This window comes from Malaclemys terrapin, chromosome 1 (genome assembly GCF_027887155.1).
Source record: "Malaclemys terrapin pileata isolate rMalTer1 chromosome 1, rMalTer1.hap1, whole genome shotgun sequence".
Lineage (NCBI taxonomy): Eukaryota > Metazoa > Chordata > Testudines > Emydidae > Malaclemys > Malaclemys terrapin.
This window is the reverse complement of record NC_071505.1, coordinates 160,063,596-160,086,816: the sequence shown is the minus strand read 5'-3', so window position 1 is coordinate 160,086,816 and position 23,221 is coordinate 160,063,596. Positions and strand designations below refer to the sequence as shown.

Sequence of the window (23,221 nt, the reverse complement as noted above, 5' to 3'; positions counted from 1 at the left end):
GCTTTTTTAAAGTCAGCCATCTGTATCACTTGTGTGTTTTCTTCATGGGTTTAAAGAGAACAACTAAACAAAGTTAACGGACAATATCAATATATTATTACAGACCCAAACCAGAAATGAATGCCAAAAAGAATACATGGGATAACAAAGGGAACGTCATATTTTAGATACTGATGCAGTACTTGAATATTTGGCATGCACATGATACTGGCTATAGGTATACGGACTGTAGCAGCAGCAGCACTGGTCCTCTGCACTAGGAAGAGTATTCCATCAGCTCAACTGCCCAAAGGGTCGCCTAAGTGAATAGATCTTATTCAGGGCAGGAACTGTAATCTAAAGAGAATTTGTGTAAATTTCTACCTAGCCCTAGCCCCTCCAAAATCAGCAGAATTTCAGTAGGGAGGATTACTTTCCATTCTGGTGGGTCCTACTCATTTATTTTAATCATCAAGACACAAGGATGATCAATCAAAAGTTAATAATGTTATTTAACAAATAGCCACGAGTCATTTTTTGTTTTTTAAACTTGCACAAATCCTAAAAGACACAATATCAGAGCCCAACAACAGTACAGACATCACTTGCAGCCTAATTAAGGACAGGAACGAACACCACAAAATTAGCTACCTAGGGTTTCTATAGCCCATGTGACTTCCCTGACCATACCAGAACTTGGAGCTTTATTCTGTGTGCTTTCACAAACTCCTAGTGAGACAAAGTGATTTCTGTAAGTGCCTTATCTGTAAAATTATAGCCAAAATCCTAGTTATTACTCTCTCTCACTTTTCCAAGTTAAGAAACAAGAAATGCACAGTGTGTTAAATTTCCACAGGTCTGTGCTTTCCAACAGAAAGGTACATGAGCCCTCTGGTGGCCTAAAATAATACTTGCAGTCATACTAACTTGCATCCTGACTATATCGGAGCTCACAAATTGAAACAATTAGACCTCCAAAAAACACCTAATTGCTACAGAAAGTGGTGTTGGCCATTCAGTAAGTGTCACTTGCTGTCCCAGCGTGGTGGTAGGAGGCAGTCAGCTGCTGGGGATATAGTCTTTCAAATGAAACAAACGGAGGGCATGACCTCTTACAATTAGATGTCCAGTGGCACTTTTCTTTCAAGTAGGAGGTATCAATACCAGTCCTCACCACATTTTAATTCTGTTACACTCTGCCTGCCTAATTCCTTCTTAAATAGTTTACTTTGTCCTAATCATACCTAAGCAGAGCAGTTGTCACCTCCGATGTAGCTTCATTTCAGAGAGGGACAAAATGATTTTCTGAACAGCTGGTTACATGTGTACAACTTGAAACTGCAGTGTGGTCTAGTGATTAGCACACAGAGCTACAGAACGGCAACTCCAGGGTTCTAAACTCTGTTCTACCACTGATTCATTGTCACTTAACCCTTCTGAGTTTCCCCTTAAAAATTGAGACATTTGCCTGCCACACAGGATGCGAAGATTAGTTAACATGCTAGCATGTTTAACAGGTGCTTGAAGTATGATTAATAAAGTAACACTTGAGTGATGATAAAGTAATACTTTAAATCAGTGCTGTAAGTAATATAAAAATATTACTATAGAGCTAGTAGAAATTTTCCAAATTTTGAGTGATTAAAAGGTGTGTGTGTATGTATAAAACCAGCTTTATTACTACTGTGATACAGTTACAATTGCTGTTAATCAAACTCTGTACCAGATACAAATACAGCATCTACTTCACATTTCAAAGGTACTGGGTTCCGATCCTGTTAATGATGCACATTTGTTATCTCTTCAATAGAGTTCTCGCTTCCACTCTTCCACACAGCCTATGACTCAGGAGACCCAGGTTAATTTCCCACCCTGTCACAGACTTCCTGTCTAACCTTGGGCAAGTCACTTAGCCTCTCAGTTCCCCATCTGTAAATGATAATGGTACTTCCCTATCTCACAGCAGGGTTGTGAGATTATTAAAGATTATGAGATGCTCAGACACTACAGGAATGCGGGCCATATAAGTACTTTAGATAAACATATCATAAAGAGGTCAAGTTCAGCCACATTATTTTTAAAAGCACAATGACTGAAGGGCTATAGCAGTTTAAATGGACAAATTCAACTGCAGCCACATTTACACCTTAATTCTCCACTCATAAGTTCCTCAGTCAGGAAAATTTCAGGAGTTAAGAAGAAAATTTGTTAGGACAACTCCAAGACTTATCCCTCAGACTATGCCTGAGCATCTCTCCTTGACGAATTGTTATTTTTAATTCTATTAAATAAGACATCAGAAGCCAAGAAGCCTGCACTAAATTTTTAAAAACTTTTAATTAGTTAAAAATTCAGATCAGTTTTCTTTGCTTAACATTTATCCTTTTTTCCCCACCTGCCTTGTGACAAGAAATACAAGCACTTTGATAAATGGAATGCAAGTTTAACTAATTTCAGTTTTCCTCAAGTCCATGTGTACCATTTGCTGTAGTGCTATACTGTAACTCCTTCAAGCCACGCTCATGGGTATTTCACTACCTATATCCCATGCAGTAACAGTACAAATGTTGCAGCTGCTTTTCCTTCTCCAAAAGTGGAAGACAATTGTACAGTGCTCTGGTGAGTCATTACTTTGACCTTTTCTACCCAGATTCTTGCACTTTTACAGAGGGTGAAATTGCTGAAATGGGTGCTGTGTTGCACATTAAAGGCAAGGATAGAAACAGTGTATCACCAATATAGTTTGAAGTCTTATTACTTCACCCTGAAAGTTGAAGCCAGGACTGGAGGTTTGGGGGGGGGGGGAAGGGGGATTAAAGAAATATGGGTTCTTCAAATCTTCCACTAAACCTGGCTATGAGACCTTGGGGAAATCACATTTAACCTCCCTGCCTCAGATTCCCTATTTACCCCAATTACCTAACTCAAAAGGGCATTACAGGGCTCAATTCACTGATGTCTATAAATCACCTTTATATTCTCAAATGGAAGGTGCTACAGAAGTGCGAATTATCATTGGTAGTTTAGCACTCCTGGACAATAATATATTTCAAATTGCTGACGAAAGCAAACAAACAGGTGAAACAAACAAACAAGAGCAACTACTTTCAATCCTTACAATCAGAGTTAAGAATAGATGTTTCCCTCAAAATGGTCTGGAATAAGCACCAGCTTAAATACATTTAAGACTGCTACTTAACTCAGCTTCTCTGTGTTCCTAACAGGCTGCCTACATTTTGCTCACTCACATGTCCACTGCATTCAACCTGGCTGAAAGTTGATCAGATTTGTTATCCAGAGTGAGGACCCTATGTGCTGCTCAGTTGCATGCTCTCAGGAGCCTGTATAATAGAAAACAGTCCTGCAGTGCTGCTTTGTTTGTATTCATCAGCATTTCTCCAGCACATATATATTATTTGCATTACTGTAGTGCCCAGGGGCCCTGGCCATAGACCAGGGCTCCATGTACCCATAATGTTCAAATAGGTGGAGCATGGATCTATTTTCTAAATAGAGATTGTATTTTTTTAAAATACAGACATTCTATTGTGATTTAAGCGGTTATCTTGCAAGAGGCAAGTCTCCTTACCTGTGCCTCCATCACACACTCTTGATCTAGTCTAGTTTTATGGTTATTTTGTCTATGTAAATGTGTGTACGTTACATATCTACACATAAAGGGCCAGATCCTCAGCTGGTATAAATCAATAAATAAATACGTTAGCATAGCTCCATTGAAACTGAATTATTTCAATGGAGCTATGCTAACATGTACCAGCTGAGGATCTAGCACAAAGGGCAAAATTCTGCTCTCACATCATCGTGTCACACCATTAATTTAATATTCTGCCTTCCCTTTACGGATGCCTACCTCCAGGAGAGCAGAATATCTAGTCGAGATCCACCATGTGGACCTGGAAAGAGATTTTGCACAAAGCATGTATGTAATTAAGATACAAATCTACTGTCCTTTGTCCTGTAGAATATGTATCATTTTGTGGTGGTCTTTAAGACACTTAAGAAAAGGTAGTGGGATGGTTTGGTTTGCAAGGTCATCAGTAATATTGGCAAACTCAGCTCTGTGTCTCTATTTCATCACACCCAGAATGGGCAGTTGACCAGCTGTGTCAATATCTAGCATAGAGATCATTGCCCAGATGACAGCTATATGTCTGAAATACTACTTGCACAGGACAGAGGCAACGTTAGCAGGCTTGAAGAAAGAACTGGAGGAAACTGCAGAGCTAACATCACATCCACCGTTGGGGTGTTTATCCATCTTCTAGCCACGATCGGAATTTGGTGTTCTTGGTGGAATCTCAGCTACTTCTAGGTGTTCAAATAGCAGCAATCAGGTACTGTCTCCCTCTACCTGTGCTTGGAAGAAGGTTACAGTGTTTCCTTTCAGATATCAGCCTCATCACATTACTCGTGCTTTTATAATCATCGGGGAAGACTGAGGGAGTCTACTCTGTTTGGGACTGACTAGACTCAAAAACCACTTGGGAACTTCAGCGGGAAGATATGGCTGCTGCCTACGTTAGAAGCACTTCACTGTTTGGGCCTGTGCATTTTAGGAGATAGGATGTCTCCTCATGTCTCAACCCAGCAGTTGAGATCAGCTAGAGACACCTGAGTTGTCAGTCCACAGATGCATTGATCCTGGGGGGCAGGGCATGCTCATTGGGGAGCCCTCTCATCATTCAGAAGAGCCTGCCTTTGCTGACCTGCAGGACATGCAGCAAGATCACTGACAGACTTGGCAGAGATGAGGGATTTATTTTCTTTTATAACTGCAAGCATTGGTTGGCAGATGTACAAGTGGAAATGTTACTAGAAAACACTAATAAGAGAAAGTATTTCACAGAGTGAATGAATATATTTTAAACACTCTGAAGGGAAATACCTCTCTCCCCCAACCCTGACATCACTACCACAAATAGTCAATTTGGGTTCCTCTTGTCCTCCGCTTCTATATCATGCATGCATGTTAGGTTTCAGAAGTTACAATTTAGGGAGAGACCGTCAAAGACACAAAGGGCAGTTAAGCACCCACTGAAAATCAAGGAGAGTTGGGCACTCAACTCTGAAAAATCTCTCCCTCAGAGTACTATTTCTGTATTTTTAAAAGACTGCAGGCCTAATTTTTAGTTTTCCCAGACACCTTATCACTGAAAAATTCTGCATTCACTTTATTGCCTGTTCCCAAACTTTCTCCAAAATAGAAAAGTTACTTTGTGAGTTGCTATATTGCCTATTAAACATTTCAATGAGGGATGAAGCAAATGATATTCATTGGTCCCAGAGGTGGGTAGCTGCTCTTTGAGGACATTCTACTTCTGTACTGTAATGTGGGTAGGCGATTGGACGTTGTTGTGGCAGTTCCTAACATTTATAACTTGATCCCAAACACTTAAGTTAGTTTGGATTAATGTAGGGTGTGAATTTAAAGCACATCAGATATTCCTGATTAACTCCCTGTGTGGACATTCTTATTCCAGAATAGGTACCTTGTTCCTGTTTATTTTAATCCATTTCAGAAAGAAACAGAAAGAATAAGAATGTCCACACAGGAGTTATTCAGGAATAACTATTGCTATTCCTGAATAACTCCATGTGTGGACAAGCACTGAAAGTGACTATCAATTAAAAACAAAACAACCCCCTCCCCCACCCCGCCACAAGTTGTAACCATAAACCTTTCTTTATCTAAATTAACAACACTTTAGGTAACCGGAAGTGAAAGTATTACAAAAATTCATTCTACTTGTCACTGTTTATCCCCCTTGTCCATTCCTTTAGAAAAGGGGGGGGGGGAATCTGTTTTCAGTTGCTTTACTCTGTGTATTTAACAAGATTTAACTAAGGTCCGGCCTGCACACAGTTGTTCTGCCGGTATAAATATTTCTGTTAGGAGTGCGATTTTTTTAAACCAATGCAGGGCTTATTTTCACTGCACAGCTAAATCGTTTAATAACTTGAGTCCTGTCCACAAAAACCTTTAACTTGGGAGCAGGGGGGGATACTTCTACCTCAAGTCTGCTGGCCTGTTATTCAAACTCTGTACCTGACACAGATACAGCCTCAGCTTCACATTTCAACCACTTTGCGCTGCTGAAGTGTTGTTGTTTTGCAGCATGACTACTCTCTCGAGTGGTTCTCAACCTATTTCCCATTGTGGGCCGCATCCAATACTACCTGTATGGCACTGAGGATATCACATGGGCCACAGCTGTGTGCTGACTGAGCCGCAAGCGGTCCACGGGCCATAAGTTGAGAACCACTGAGCTAGGCTAACTCAAGAGGAGTTAACTCTGCATATACTAGTACAACTCTTAGGGCTGGTCTACACTTGGGGGTGGGGGGGGGGGGGGGAGAAATCGATCCAAGATATGCAACTTCAGCTACATGAATAGCGTAGCTGAAGTCGAAGTATCTTGGATCGAATTACCTGGGGTCCACATGGCGCGGGATCGACGGCCACAGCTCCCCCGTCGACTGCGCTACCACCGCTCGCTCTGGTGGAGTTCTGGAGTCGACGGTGAGTGCATTCGGGGATCGATATATCGCATCTTAACGAGATGCGATATATCGATCCCAGATAAATCGATTGCTACCCGCTGATATGGCGGGTAGTGAAGATGTACCCTTAGGGTATGTCTACACTATGGGATTAATCCGAATTTAGATAATTCGGATTTGAGAAACAGGTTGTATAAAGTCGAAATGAGTGCGGCCACACTAGCACAGTAATTCGGTGGTGTGCGTCCAAGTACCGGGGCTAGCGTCGATTTCTGCACCGTTGCACTGTGGGTAGCAATTCCATAGCTATCCCATAGTTCCCGCAGTCTCCCGCGCCCATTGGGATTGTGGGTTAAGATCCCAGTGCCTGATGGGACAAAAAACATCGTCGCAGGTGGTTCTGGGTACAGCCTCACTTCCTCCCTCCCTCCCTCCCTGCATGAAAGCAACGGACGGCAGACAACCATTTTCGCGCCTTTTTTCCTGGGTGGGTGAACACTGCAGACTCCATACCACGGCAAGCATGGAGCCCGCTGAGGTCAAGACAGCACTCATGAATATTGCAAACACCTCGCGCGTTCTCGTGGAGTTTATGCTCAGCCAGGACCAGAAAAACGAGGCGAGGAGGCGGCGGCAGCGCAGCGACAAGCATGATGAGGACATGGACACGGACACGGACACAGAATTCAGTGAAACCACAGGCCCCGGTGCTTTGGAGATCATGTTGTTAATGGGGCAGATTCTATCCATGGAACGCCGATTCTGGGCAAGGGAAACAAGCACAGACTGGTGGGACCGCATAGTGTTGCAGGTCTGGGACGATTCCCAGTGGCTGCGGAACTTTCGCATGCGTAAGGGCACTTTCATGGAACTTTGTGACTTGCTGTCTCCTGCCCTGAAATGCCAGAATACCAAGATGAGAGCAGCCCTCACAGTTGAGAAGCGCGTGGCGATAGCCCTGTGGAAGCTTGCAACGCCAGACAGCTACCGGTCAGTCGGGAATCAATTTGGAGTGGGCAAATCTACTGTGGGGGCTGCTGTGATGCAAGTAGCCAAAGCAATCACTCAGGTGCTGCTACGAAAGTTAGTGACTCTGGGAAATGTGCAGGCTATAGTGGATGGTTTTGCTGCAATGGGATTCCCTAACTGTGGTGGGGCAATAGACGGAACCCATATCCCTATCTTGGCACCGGAGCACCAAGCCACCGAGTACATAAACCGCAAGGGGTACTTTTCAATGGTGCTGCAAGCACTTGTGGATCACAAGGGACGTTTCACCAACATCAACGCGGGCTGGGCGGGAAGGGTTCATGACGCTCGCGTCTTCAGGAACACTACTCTGTTTAAAGGGCTGCAGCAAGGGACTTACTTTCCGGACCAGAAAATAACCGTTGGGGATGTTGAAATGCCCATAGTTATTCTTGGGGACCCAGCCTACCCCTTAATGCCATGGCTTATGAAGCCATACACAGGCAGCCTGGACAGGAGTCAGGAGCTGTTTAACTACAGGCTAAGCAAGTGCAGAATGGTGGTAGAATGTGCATTTGGCCGTTTAAAAGGTCGCTGGCGTTCATTATTGACTCGCTCTGACCTCAGCCAAAGAAATCTCCCCATTGTTATTTCTGCTTGCTGTGTGCTCCACAATCTCTGTGAAAGTAAGGGGGAGACCTTTATGGCGGGGTGGGAGGCTGAGGCAAATCGCCTGGCTGCTGATTACGCGCAGCCAGACACCAGGGCGATTAGAAGATCACACCATGAAGCGCTGTGCATCAGAGAAGCTTTGAAAACCAGTTTCATGGCTGGCCAGGCTACCGTGTGAAATATCTGTTTGTTTCTCCTTCATGAAAACCCTCCCCCTTTACTGACTGATTTTCTGTAAGGAACCCACCCTGCCCCTTCCCCCATCTTTCTTTCAAACCAAATAAAGTCACTATCATTTAAAAATCATTTATTCTTTATTAATAGATTAGAAAAAGAGGGAGGGAACCCGGGTGGTATTTGGGAGGAGGATTGCTGGGAAGGAAAAAGCCACAAAGAAAAGGTTAAAAAAATGACAGCCTTTTGCTTGGGCTGTCTACTGGGGTGGAATGGGAAGGTGTACGGAGCCTCCCCCCCCGCGTTCTTACACGTCTGGGTGAGGAGGATACGGAACATGGGGAGGGGGGAGGGGGGAACAGGGGCTGAAGCGGCAGTCTGTTTTCCAGCAGCTGTTCCTGAACCTCCACCAGACGCCGGAGCAGCCCCAGCATTGCATCCTTCATTCTCTGGTCTTCCTGCCGCCATCTCTCATCTCGATCGTCTCTCCTCTCCTCACGTTGGTCCCTCCTCTCCTCACGTTGGTCCCTCCTCTCCTCACGTTCACTGACTTCTTTCCTATACTTTGAAACTGTTTCCTTCCACTCATTCAGATGAGCTCTGTCACTCCTGTTGGATTGCATAATTTCAGAAAACATGTCCTCCCGCGTCTTCTTCTTACGACGCCTTATCTGTGATAACCTTCGGGATGGAGGAGGGAGGCTTGAGGAATTTGCAGCTGCTGTAGGGAGGGGAAAAAAGAGAGAATTGTTTTAAAAGCTACATTTTGCAGAACAATGCTTATACTCTTTCACGGTGACCAACACTGTTCACATTACATAGCACATGTGATTTCTGTGCAAGGTCGCATTTTGCCTCTTAATGCTGAGTGCTTGTGGCTTTGCTGCTAGAGATCACAGGTCTGGGCAACAGAATTCGGCTTGCATGCGGCCATGGTAAGCCATTGTTTTACAGCTTCTGCACCCTCCTTTCCCACATACCAAGCATAGCCTGTAGAGTGCTGCAGAAGCCTGGCCAATCTCAGCCAGTTGGGGGGGGGGCAGTGTGGGGGGGCTTGTCTGGGCCCCTTCAGGCAAGTAGAGTGCTGCGGTTTTTCTGTTAACATTCAGCAGCACCAGAAAACAAACTAACCCCCCCCCCCCCCGCCATGAATTCTCTGGGATGATCACGGTACCCCTCCCCCCACCGCGTGGCTGGTAACAGGGAAGATCCCTGCTAGCCAAACGCGGAAAACTTCAGGGCCAATTTCCCATCTGCGCTTGGCTAACTGCAGGGAAGGATTTATTTTCCGCCACAGGCAAACAGCCCAGTAGGAACGGCCACCTCTGTCCCCTTAATTAAGTTCCCGTATTTCAACCAGGTTACCAGGAGTGATATCACTCTCCTGAGGATTACACAACAAGATAAAGAACGGATGTTGCTTGAATGCCAGCAAACACCGGGACCATACGCTGCCAGGCTTTGTCAGGCAATGATACCAGATTACTTGCTGCAAGCATGGCGTGGTCAAGTGTCCTACCATGGAGGAGGGAATAAGGATGCACTGCCCAGAAACCTTCTGGCAAGGCTTTCGGAGTACCTCCAGGAGAGCTTCATGGAGATGTCCCTGGAGGATTTCCGCTCCATCCCCATACACGTTAACAGACTTTTCCAGTAGCTACAGACTTTTCCAGTAGCTGAACTGACCGCGAATGCAAAGTCAGGCAAAGTAATCATTAAAAACCGTTTGCTTTTAAAACAAGTTTTATATTTTAAAAGGTAAACTCACCTGAGGTCCCTTCCATGGGGTCAGAGTCTTGGGTACTGGCTTGGGAGGCTTGGGAGGGTACTTCAGTCAGGGTGATAAAAAGATCCTGGCTGTTGGGGAGAATGGAGTGCTGTGTGCTCTCTGCAAGCTCATCCTCCTCCTCCTCCTCCTCCTCTACCCCATTGGCAGAATCCTCAGGCGTCGAGACTATCCCCGACCCAGAATCCACGAACAAAGGTGGGGTAGTGGTGGCAGCCCCCCCTAGAATTGCATGCAGCTCGGCGTAGTAGCGGCATGTCTGCGGCTCTGACCCGGAGCGACCGTTTGCCTCCTTTGTTTTTTGATAGGCTTGTCTGAGCTCCTTGACCTTCACGCGGCACTGCTCAGAGTCCCTATTGTGGCCTCTCTCCATCATGCCCTTGGAAATTTTTTCAAAAGTTTTTGCATTTCGTCTTTTAGAACGAAGTTCTGCAAGCACTGAATCCTCTCCCCATACAGCGATCAGATCCAGTACCTCCCTCACGGTCCATGCTGGTGCTCTTTTTTGATTATCAGCCTGCATGGTTACCTGTGCTGATGAGGTATCTGTGGTCACCTGTGCTCTCCACGCTGGGCAAACAGGAAATGAAGTTCAAATGTTCGCGGGGCTTTTCCTGTCTACCTGGCCAGTGCATCCGAGTTCGGATTGCTGTCCAGAGCGGTCACAATGATGCACTGTGGGATAGCTCCCGGAGGCCAATCCCATCGAATTGCGGCCACACTAACCCTAATTCGAATTGCTAAAATCGATTTTGGCGCTACTCCGCTCGTTGGGGTGGAGTACAGAAATCGATTTAAAGGGCCCTTTACATCGAATTAAATGGCGTCGTTGTGTGGACGGTTACAGGGTTAATTCGAATTAAAGCTGATAAATCCGAATTAAAGTCGTAGTGTAGACCAGGCCTTAGAGTGGACATACCTTTATACAGGTATAAAGGTATCTTATACTGTTATAGCTTATTTCCCCCTCTCCTATAAGAATAGATGCACCAGTATAAAGCACCTTTATACTTGTATAACTGCATCCACACAAAGGGGTTGTGCTTCTTTAATTATACCAGAAACAGCACAATTTGTGTATAAACAAGCCCCTAAAGTCTCTCTTTCAGGGTTTACTCTATATAGCTAGTTTCCCCAATTGTGTTATTTTCACACAGCAACAAGAGAAGCTTTAAAAAAAAATAAAAAAAAAAAACTTTTAAAAAATGAAACGTAACTGTAAAAAATCACAAGAATTGGTGGGGGGCATCAGGGGTCAGTGTAGTATCTGAAATCACTTTCACTGTTTTTTTTTTTTAAATTGACTGGATTGCGTAGTGAGAATATCACTTCGAAACTAACCATTTTTAATGGAATTTTAAAAAATATCACAGAAGCTTTTTTTTGACTTAAGATTTTATAAAACATTCCCTTCTCCCCCCGAAACCTCCACTACTCTCCCCTCACTTTGCATTTTGGAAGAAATTTAAGTTGACAGTATCCTTTTGGAGTATGTTCAAGTGTTACTTAGGATCACTGTAGAGTCCCTGCGTAGGATTCTTTGCCCCCCTATTAATGCCTCCACAGTAGCTTTTAAAATTTAGTTTTTTGTGATATTTTCAACTCTTATCTGAGCAGCTTCCACACAAATCAAACGTAGTCCTTTAACCATGCACCAGAATTCACTAGAGTGGATGTATGTAGACCTCTATCCCGATATAACGTGGTCATGGGGAGCCAAAAATCCCTACCACGTTATAGGTGAAACGCCATTATATCGGGGTAGAGGTGGCAGGGCTCCAGCGATGATTTAAAGAGCCCGGGACTCTGGCCGCGGCGAGCCCCACTGCCACAGCCCCAGGGTAGCGGTGGCAGGGCTCCAGCGGTGATTTAAAGAGCTCTGGGCTCAGGCCGCTGAGGGAAGTCCGGGCCCTTTAAATCGCCGGCCGACCCCTGCTGCCGCAGCCCCGGGGTAGCAGCGGCAGGGCTCCAGTGGTGATTTAAAGGACCCGAGGCTCCCCATAGCAGCCGGAGCCCCGGACCCTTTAAAGCGCCGCTGGAGCCCCGCTGCTACCATGCTATATGCGAACCCGTGTTATATCGGGTCGCGTTATAACGGGGTAGAGGTGTATGTACTTCATGGACAGCAACAGCACTCCACACAAGCACAAGGGTCTATACTATTTGATCTGAGTGCAAGATCTTGGCCTTTGGATGTAGTTGCAGGATCCAAATAATTTAGTAACATGGGGGACCAGAGAATTTATATACAAATCAATGTTACTCCCATTGCCAAGCACCTGGGCATCTTACATATATAAAACAACATTGTTTAAGCTTGAAAGATAGTAACAAAAACTTCCAAACACCATAAGAGACACACACAAACAACTAAATCTCTAATTTTAAACTAAACCAAAAATCTTTTAAAGCACTGACCAAACAAATAAATCTTGCACTATACTCTGACACTAGGTCATGTTCTGGCAGATGACTGGAGGCAGGCATGCACTCTCCACTAAAAAGGCCCTGCCATTAGTCAGAATTCAACCCCAGGAACAGACTATAAGTCCAAACCACTGGAGCATAACTCCCATAATGGATCAAAGACACACTCTTGTAACCAGGTCCTGAACCACTTAGCACTTTACAAATCATAGTTCCGATCTTCAACTGGTGCAAATAGTGTAGCTTCACTAACTTAAGCAGAACAATGCCAATTTACACCAGCTCAGGCTCTGGCTCCATACATTTAACCAGTACTGTGAATCATGCTCCGAAGTAAGGAGACAGCCTCTTCGAAGCTCCGCGCACCATGCTTAACTCATACATGGGGCCACTGCATTCTGTACTAGCTGAAAATTCCCTGTAATTTTCAAGTTTAGCCCCAAGTAAATATGTTACGCTGGAGGTTAGAAAGGGAAGGAGGCGAGGTGAAGCCTGCATCAGAGAGGAAAGAAAGTAGCCTACAGGGCAACCAAAGATGAAAGAAGCACCACATGCCACAGGTGATACATGTAAATCCAGCAGCAGTAATTAATCTAACAAGACCACCAGACTGTGTATCATATTATCAGAGGGTAGACATACGCTCCCAGTGGAAAGTACACTTACAAATTTTATCCCTTTCCCCAGGTGCTTCCTCTTTCTTCCATCCATTTTATCTGGACTAGTCTAAACCAGTTCAGTCTCATCTACTTCTCTGTGTCAGGCCTCTGGGGTTGGGAGTGGAGGGTACAGGAAGGGAAAATACCTTGCTGTACAAAGGTTCAATGAAAAGGAGAGTGTCTTCTATGTATATTGAGGGACACTGCAGACCAAGTGTCTGCCTCCCATAGCAATCATACATACACACTAAACAGGAGGGATGGACAAGATGGAATCCTACAGAATCCCACATCTAGATGTCCTTGGGGAGGAAGCACTCAGCACTTAGGGATCTCTTCAAGGAGGAATGAACAAGCTCATGGATGGACCTTCCTTTACATTTAAAAAGGAGTTTTAAATTACATTAAATATCAAAATGAACAGTAGCCCCTGGGTTATTTACTTCGATAATGAATTGTATGCTGTCCTTGTACTTTCAGTGTGTGTCCTGACAATTTAAAAAATCACCTTTAGGTTTCAGAATTAGCACATCGAGGTGCGTGGAGCTGTTGATGCCCCTTAGAACTATTCTTTTAGATTCTATTCAAGTATACACGCTACTTTCATACCACAAGGACTAGAAACAGGGGTCAGTTTAATGAAAGTTTAGATTCTGAAGCACAATTCTACAGCAAGGGATTGATCTGATCCTGTGGCAATGAATTCACAGAAGGCGAAGGACCATAACAACAGCCCTCTCTGTGTACTACCCAAAAGCCTGAAACCAGACTTGAGGCTTAGGGCCACACATGAGATCAGGGTATGACATGAAGAGCTTCAATAATACTTTCTTAATAACCTTCCCCAACAATCGTAGCTGGAGACTGAGTGATAACTAGTGGGTTGTTAGCTTCTTGAGTAGTGGCCTCATAACTATCTGTCCCCACATTTCATATTAGGTAAATATAAATCCATCAATACAATATACTTCAAATAAATGTAGTTCTGCTTGCCCCAAAACCTTAAACAATGGATTAATTAATGCAAATTTACATTAAGCATACAAAGGACAATTGATAAAGAAACTTCTCTGCACACACATTCCAATAAACATCAATCCTGACTAACAATGCTCCTGCAATTCCAATCAAAATTCCTATTTTACCACGTCTCGTGTTCGCCATTTGAATATATCCTTACTTTTTTTCCCCAATTGAGTATATCTCCAAAAGTATTCAGAACATTAACTGCCATGAAGGGATTCTTACTTTTAGGGAAAACAAACTTTCCCTAAACACTTAAACTCTGTCCAATGATTTAATTTTGCTCTATTTATAGCACATAAGAACCATTGCTCAAATAAAGCTAACTTAATGAGTATGTTGCTGCTATCTCTGTCCCTACTTCCTTTAGGTAACACAAAGAGGACTTCATGACAGATAAACAGAAACTTCCTAAAAACACCCAAGCCAACAAAAAAAACCCAGGTGTATTCAAATATACACTCTTGCTTCTAATAGTCTTTACCCTTTTTTCTTTCTTGTTGCATCACTCACTAATCAATTACTTTTCAGCATAAAGATTTCTCCCTGCCATACTGTCTTCTGAATTTATCATATTGTTTTATATTTCATACTAGAACTGCTGGCATTATCTCAGATTCTTTGTGAGTTTCAATGTACTAATTTCATTACCTAACTTACTGTCATACTTTGTGATCTATGATCGATGTAAAGGACTTCTTTCATCTCTTGGTCTATAACTCCCTTGGGTGGATGGGAGAGCTCCCTAATGCAGAAAAGGGATATAACTAGCCAGAGGTGATACTGATGTCATGGACTTCTCATGGCTATTGACTCTTTAAAAGGGACCTGAAGTAGAAGAGTTTGTTATGGATTCCCCTCCCTTCACTACACACGCAAGGTGAAATCCTGTTCCATTGAAATCAATGGAAATTTTGCCATTTTACTTCAGTGGGGCCTTTTTTGAGGGAAAGGGGCAGTGAAGTGCAGGGTAGGGCCAGTGTCCTATCTACCATAGTATGAATGCATGGCCTTTACTTACTTCTCTGAACTACTATTTCTCTTTTTGAAGCAGGTAAGCTAGCTTCACTTTTAAGATTCTATTAGGGCAGTTAACCACTCCATACAGTTCTGTGGCAGGGGGAGTAGGGGAGGGAGTTCTTCCCCTAAATCTCTGAACTGGAGAAGACAGCATTAGAAGTAAAACTACCCTTGGATTAGTTTAAGTTAAAAAAGTTTCAGACTTTAGTTAATATATTTTTATTTGGGTGTCTCCAGGCAATAAGAGCATGGTTGCATGAACTGAGACACCTAAGAAAGTGAAATAAACTGAAATATCACCAACCAGTTACGGTTTACTTATGAAAGCTTGTTATAAAAATTCTGCCTGCTGAGCGCCAGCTAATATTCACCAGACTAAAGTAGATGTCTTGTGCTTCTGGGCGTGTGTGGATGGGGGCGGGGGGGGACGACTGCTAGACAAGTGGTATTTTCACTTATTATTGTGTTGTCTTGGTACAATCCTTTGGGTCACTACCTTGAATTCAGAGAACTACATTCTTTCTATAAAATGTTGTCCGCAAACTCAGGCTCCAATCCTGCCAATGCTGACATGTGCTTAGCTCATGTGAGAAGTCCCAATGAAAATCAAAGTTAAGTACACGTCAATATTTGCAGGGTTGGGGCCTTATTTTCTACAACTCCATGACCTGATACCTCTGTATTGTTTTAGCTTCACAACTACCATAGTTTTGTTTGAATCTGTCTTTATAACACCAAAAACCTTACTTCCGCTTCCCACAAGCATGACTGTCCTTCCTTCTTGTATTACAGTAGTGTCCTGTCATCTTCATTCTTTACCTCCTCCTTCTGATTATTATTAAAAACCAAGGGATGTTCTAACTATGATTATTTTTATCCAGGGGCTACCACATGTGGGCCCAATGTTTTAAGGCCAGGATTTTCAAGAGAGACTGAGATTTGGGCATCTAACTTTAAAATCAAGCCTAAGTTCTTGGGTATCCATAGTTGTATTTATTGTATATGAAGTTATACCAACTCAAGTCTTTTCCACAGATATATCATGCTACTATGATTATCTCCACAATTATTATTAAATCACAAAATAACCTCTTTCTGATATTATTAGAGCCATCTGAGAAGCTACACACCTAAGTACTTGTCTACCGCAACTTGCTTAATGTAAAAATTACCTTTGCCACCTATCCCCTGTGGCTATAAAGTATTGAAACAATTTTATTTGTCTGCCTTTAATCAAAGAAAAGCTACTTCACACACCATAAATGTTTATATACTGTACTGCTTCAAAGGCATGAACTATCACTACCTGATACTACAGTGGTATTAAATGGTATATTACAATGATTGCTTATTTCCTAATACTAAGCTTAATTAGGTTTAAGAACTAAGCTCTACTTATGCAACTACCTGGACCTACACTGTCTAAAACAAACACTCACCTCTCAGCCTTTCAGTCACATACCTGTCACAGAAATGATTTCAGTGCAGCCGTCTATCGATCTGATTATAATATTGGCACGATGTGCTGATAAAACAAATGATGATGATATTGCTTTCCTAGCCTGTCATGTTATCTTGTCAGAAAAAAGCCCATAACCAGCCAAGAAACTGACTCCAGACTTATAAAAACAATTCTTTCAGGAGAAGAGTATTAGCGTCTAACGGAGAATAGCTTTCATGAAAAGCAGGAAGCTGATCTCAGCTGCACCGAGAGCAGGGCTGAGGCGGAGCAGAAGAGAACTGAGCTGAAGAAAAGTGGAGCAGAGACACGACTCGTTGCTTATAGCTTTTTGTTGGCAATATAGTTGAATACCACTGCATTACTGAAATACCAGTATTATTGCTAACACAAACACCAATAAACGCCCTCCCTACCGCCACCAGTCTCTCGCATGCGTTAGTGAATTCACAGTATGCATGAAAGAATGGGCTTGAGAGTATTAGATAGAGCCAGATGTAGTACAGCTAACAGATATGCCAACTTCCTTCCACAGTTCTGCCAAGACACGTTAGTCTTGAGCTGCAGCACCTCCTGCAGATCCAACACAACTTGGCCCATGCACCTCAAATTCTGCCCCTGAAATGATGTTTCTCCCCTGGATCAAGAAAGCCTATGCAAACTATAACTATGCAGCATTAAAACTTCATTTTAAATTTGAAACCAGGTCTTCAAACATGAGTTAACTTACTTGCTTTCGTAAGTACATCAATTCATTTTATGCACCAAAAATGAGATTAGGGTACATTCAATAATAGTAACTATGGCCACTCATACATAAGTAATTTAAATAAATTTTTTAGATGAAAGGAGAGAGAGATTATTTACAGAATAATTTTGACCCAAAGAACTAAGAGCCTTCTAGGTACAAATTCCAAAAGGATATTTAGCTGGTTTTTAATTGTAAGAAAACACTGTCTTTGTTTTATGAATTGTATTGCCTCAGAGCTATGAGAATACTGATGTCAGTGATGTTGCTTAACGCACTATTGGAAAGCATTCAGTCACTACAGTGATGAGGGCAGTAAAAAGATCTACTAAAACAGAATGCTACTGCAGATTCTTAATAGATTTTGGTTTGGAAGAATAATGCCATTTATAACAAATCCTGCAAATATCAGTCATTTAACAGAATGTGTTACAGAATGTGTAGGAACTGCTAGATTGCATCAGACCAATGGGTCATCTAGTCTTGTATCCTATCTCTGACAGTGGCTAATACCAGATATTTCAAAGGAAGGAGTAGAACTCGTACAGGAAAACAGCATGCCTACGAAAGAAGTTTATTCCTAGGTAGTCAGGGGTTGGTTTATATGCTAAATCATGACAATAGACAACTCCTACATTTTCAAAAACTGAGTTACTATAACTGTGGAGGATATTTTTGTTTAATAACATACCTACTGAATTCCAAGTGCTTTGCCTCGTAATCATGTTGTAGTGAGTTCCAGAGATTAATTTTGCATTGTGGGGGAAACCGTCTGCCAGTTAAATGTGTCACCTTTTTAATTTCATTTGGTGTCCTTTATCCTTGTATTACAGCAAACAGGGGTGCCCAACTAACCTCCTGTATACTACTCATTTTATATACTTTCCCTTCTTATGGACGTCTTTCTATGCCTCTAATCACTTTGGTGCTATGTTACCCTCAGGACAGGGAACCCAAATTGCACAGAGCATTCACCATGGGAATCTACTTATAGAATAGCATTTAATATTTTCACTATTATTCTGCAACCTAACCTCTTGGGGTTTTTTTTGGTTTTGTTTTGTATTTTGGCTATTGCACCACACTCATTAGCTGTTTTCATCATGCTACCCAGAGACAGTCTTTTTCTTAAGTATTTAAGTCTGTAACCCTTTAATATGAACAAGTCGTTTTAATTGTGCAACACATAACACTCTGCAAAGAATTTCACACGTCATGCTGCAGTTGCTTAGCTTTGTTTGTGTTGGAAGTGCAAGCACAAAAAACAGAGGCAAAATGAAGGGATTAACATAAGTAAATTAGAAGCATCTAAAACATTCCTCTGTTGTAGCAAAATATTACTAAACAGGGAAAATACATGTGGCACCATCTTGACTCCAGCAGTACGTATTACTATGAGAATGAGCTCATGTATCATCCAGTCACCCCCACTATAAAGCGGAAAGTCTTGGAACTTGTGCCATACTGGTTGAGTGGTATGACAAAAGGTCACAATTTACATGTAGAAAAAGGATCTTTCTAATGCAGTTTTATAAACAGCTGCAAGCACCAACAATTCCACACACCTACATTTTTTCCGGAGCCGCAGTTGGTGTGCTTATTTGTATACAAGCCTCCAAACTTCTCAAATCACAGGCAAAGTCACAGCACTGCTGTGTCAGAGCTCTGGGAACACATGAGACATAGCTGAGATCTTGGGCCTGATTCTGATCTCAGGCTGATTTCACACCAGAATAGTTCTACTGCCTTCAATGTGGTTAGGCCTGGATCCACAAAGGGACTTGGCAATTACAGTGCTTAGCATTGCCAAGAGAAGCCCAAAGCGTTTTGCCAGCCCGGGTGGAAAATGTCCCTCCACACTTAACCCTCCAAAAGAAAGACAGACAGACAGAAAAGCCAGCCAACTGTCACCACATTACAGTCCTCCCAGAAGCTGGTGCCCACTGCAACTGCTCCACTTGCCCACCACTAGAACCAGCTCTGAATGTTGGAACACCATGCCTACCAGATTGGGCCCTACAGGCAAGACAGGTGGGAGAACACCTATCCCCACCTGGCTTGATGATCCTGCTGGGGCTTGGACAAGAGAAAAAAAGTGACCAGACCTGCCTAGAGTGAGGTATTTTGCACATGCCCAGAGGCAGAAACTGAGGCTCCAAGAGAACTTTTATAGCAAAAATGTAGGTGCCAAGTGAGTTTAGGTACCCACAGGGTTAGGCAGGAGCCAAGCAGGATCAGAGTGGTGCCTAAATCTGCAATGTGTGTGCAAGCCCCTGGGTGGATCTGGGCCTTACTCCTCATTTATCCCTGTGTGAATGAGATCAAACCAAGCCCATCTTTGCAGTGTGCTTAAAAAAAACAACATTGCAAACGGCATCTCACACTTTTAGCGTCAATACTTTTTCAAGTGTGCTTATCAATCAGTTCATACAGATACTAGTTGGGTCAAAGTAAATGAGCCTCTTTCCCGCTTTCTTCATCAATTCAAATTCATATTGCTTGCATGCACTTAGGAGTATTTAAATGCAAAGGAGCATCCTCATGCATACTTAAGATGAGTGGCCAAGCTAGATAGTTCAAACAACACACACTAAAAAAAACTCCCACTAAAATACTAAACACTAAAACTCAAATATATCATCATTTTTATTAATAAAGGAGAACTTCTAAATAGTTTAAGGGCCTGATTCAACAAAGCACTTAAGCACATGCATCACTTGAAATATGTGTTTATGTCCACCCTGATTCAAAGAACTCAAGCATGTGCTTAAGTGCTTTACTGAACTGGGTCTTAAACCAGTAATTCTCCAATTGAATTATTCTGCAAACCATTTCATAATAGAATGCGCCTACGGATGCCCCACTGCTCTCAATACTCCAGTGCTCAGTACTCAACATGATTCATTCTTCAGACCATTGGTGGACTAGGCAAAAAGTTGGAGAGCCACTGCCGTAAGCATTGCTTCGTTTTCAGTCCAAAATGCCTCATTTCTTCAAGATGAACTTAGTATTTATGCAGCAGAGAGTCCTGTGGCACCTTACAGACTAACAGACGTATTGGAGCATGAGCTTTCGTGGGTGAATACCCACTTCGTCGGATGCACTCTTTGCTGCTTTTACAGATCCAGACTAACCCGGCTACCCCTCTGATACTTAGTATTTATGAACCTTCTTTGAGGAGCATCTGCCTCCTGGGCTCATGTAGTTCAAATTATTATTTTCTATATCTTTGCTTCTCTCGATATTTCTTGACTGAGAGCATCAAAATAACAAATATATTTTTACTCAGAGGTTACCATCTCTGGATTTTTAGCAGAAGAGTAACAAAGAAAACTGTTTGAAAAAGTTGTCCCTGGAGTTTTAGATTATGCTGAGGATTATCTTGCAGGAAAAATTAAGTGAAGAGTTAGTGAATGGCGACCATCAAATGGGATCAGTTAATTGGTTATGGAATTATTTATTGTATAACAGAAAAAAGCACAGAATGTGCTGACATATATGTTGGCAAATCAATACCTGCCAGTTTGCTTGTTGCTTTTCTTCAAGCTATGTTTTGAATTACTGCCTGAATTTCTAATTCATACCTTTTCAATCTAATGGATATGATGTCACATCATCAACAGTACCCTGACATTTTACTACTACTTAACTAGGACTGTCAAAATTTATTTGATACAGTTTCTAACTCCCACCCCAGATTAAGGACAGGTGGCGATTTAATTTACCAAACTGTTTAGAATGATTAGTTCCAAAATTGGAAGACTGGGGAACTAGTAGGCTCAGTGAGTTTGTGAGAGGTCAGTCAATCTGGTACTTTTCCTGAGCACTAAAATTACTGAGAAAGAGACCAAGATTGTAGAAGATTTTTTGGGAAAAATATGAAGGGCAGAAATAACAGTTACAAACAAAATAAGGGTGAAGGCATCTTTCACTGGCTTCCTACAAACACCCAGAAAATTTCACAATGTCTGTACAAACTTATTGTCAGTTAAGATATCCAACCAATTCACCACTGCCATATAATCACTCACCATCACTGCACCAGATTTGCAATTCCAATCTACCCATCTTTAATCTTGCCTCCTAAAATTTGCAAAACATATATATGCAAAGGTCAATAAATTCTGATTTCTACTAATTCCACTTCCTATTCAAGGGATCAGTTTCCAATACCGTAAACAAACACTACAACATTACTCACTAGTTTAAAAAAATCCTGCTAGTTGCTACTCAATATAATACAACATCCAAATCCATCATACTTAAAAAAACAACATATAATCAACACTCAGTGTTTCATAACATTACACAGATCATTCCAGTTGTGCATAAAAATATTCTTCAATTCCCATAAACGTATCACACCGTGAGAACCTATAGATCAGACATAAATTAATGAACCTGGTACTATATACCTTTTGAAAGTTTTACTCCACTTTTGATAGATAGAGTGTGCATCCAATAACATATTGCCATTACAAAGAAACCCCTAATGGGGCAAAGTGATAGTCAACTATGAGATCAGGTGGGGATGATTAAAAAGAGAAAAATGTAAATAAATAAAATGTAAAAATATCAAAACCAAAAGCCTACCACAAGCAGAGTTCCTACCTACCCCAAAAATAGTGTGCTAGGGTCTCCACTATTGCTCTTCATTCTGTGTGGAAGGCACTCATATACTATGGTGACTGGCAGCAGAGCAAACCCCTACAAGAGACAAATATTGTGTGGGTAACTGTTTATTTTGAGACTTATTAACATTTGGGTTTTCAGGTGCAGAATTTTTTTTATAATTCTGTAATGGCATGGAATGTTAGCTGGACTCAATTAAAATATATCTTCAACCTTAACTCTTCTATAAATTAAGGTGTTTTTTGTTTTGCTTAGGAATAATGGGAGTGAATCTAAGATTTAAAAGCAAAAAAGATTTTTAGAAAACTGCATTAATATATGCTTCTGTTCATTTTATAGCTCTAACATAAGAAACAATATGTACAAGGCATATCCTTGTGCTGCTTTACGTGATATTCACTTTTCTTTCAAAGCTCAAAGCACTTGCTGCACTGTTAAAGTTGCAGTATTCAATAAATATTTGTTTTAAAAAGAGGCAAAGCCGCTAAGAGCAGTTGCAAAGAAATCCATCTCACCCCACTAATTTGTATTAGCTTTATGCTTGCTATCATCTCTCCTAAATGGGGAGCTAACTGATAAAACAGCAAGCTCAATTAGAACCAGACACTGCATGCAACTATTTGTTTGAATAATTTCCTGTTAGAGTACGCGTAATTGTTTTATTGAATCGTATAATGATTGGGCCAAATACGGCAGTTTTTACTCCGTTGAAAATCCTCTAGCTTCAAAGGCCATTGACTAAATCCTTTGCACAACACTGGATTCCTGGGAAATTCAACTTACAACATTCAAAAAAGAAAAAAAGTCTTATTAAGAACACCTTAATACTACAATTTAAAAAAAAGCACTGGTCAGTTTGTATATTGTAAAGCCTGAAAATGATACTTACCTGTATGCTTATTATTAGGCAACAATCAAGAGCAATGCACAAGTGCAGAAGCCAGAGAGAATTCAGTACCAGTTGTTCTAACGCTAAAGCTGTTACTGTTACTTGAAGTCAGGGCTGCAGCATTACTCGTTCATTAGTATTATGCCTGTCAGAGGCCTGAAGGTTTGCTTGTGTCTTGGTTACAGTTCAAGACTGTAGAGGCCTGTCCTGTTTCCACTGAAGTCCCAGGCTCCAATTCTGAGATGTTCCTTTCCTGCAGTAA

The 23,221-nt window shown here is 42.0% G+C and overlaps 2 protein-coding genes across 7 annotated transcripts in view; both read right to left on the bottom strand.

The window, feature by feature from the left end:
• Positions 1-23,221, bottom strand: part of BBX (BBX high mobility group box domain containing) — a 209,828-nt gene that overhangs the window by 159,096 nt on the left and 27,511 nt on the right. The gene's annotated exons all lie outside the window — the stretch shown is intronic.
• On the bottom strand, positions 8,512-11,002 carry LOC128846369 (SRRM2 protein homolog rsr-2-like). Its single transcript, XM_054045429.1, has 2 exons — positions 10,085-11,002; positions 8,512-9,037 (listed from the first exon to the last, which is right to left on the bottom strand). The coding sequence occupies exons 1-2, from the start codon at positions 10,623-10,625 to the stop codon at positions 8,544-8,546; spliced, it is 1,035 nt and encodes a 344-aa protein (XP_053901404.1). The 5' UTR covers positions 10,626-11,002; the 3' UTR covers positions 8,512-8,543.

Coding starts and splice junctions, on each gene's coding strand:
- LOC128846369 (XM_054045429.1), bottom strand. CDS start 10,625: ATGCAGGCTGATAATCAAAAAAGAGCACCAGCATGGACCGTGAGGGAG. Junction 9,038..10,084: donor CCCCATGGAAGGGACCTCAG/GTGAGTTTACCT, acceptor CCCTCCCTACAG/CAGCTGCAAATTCCTCAAGC.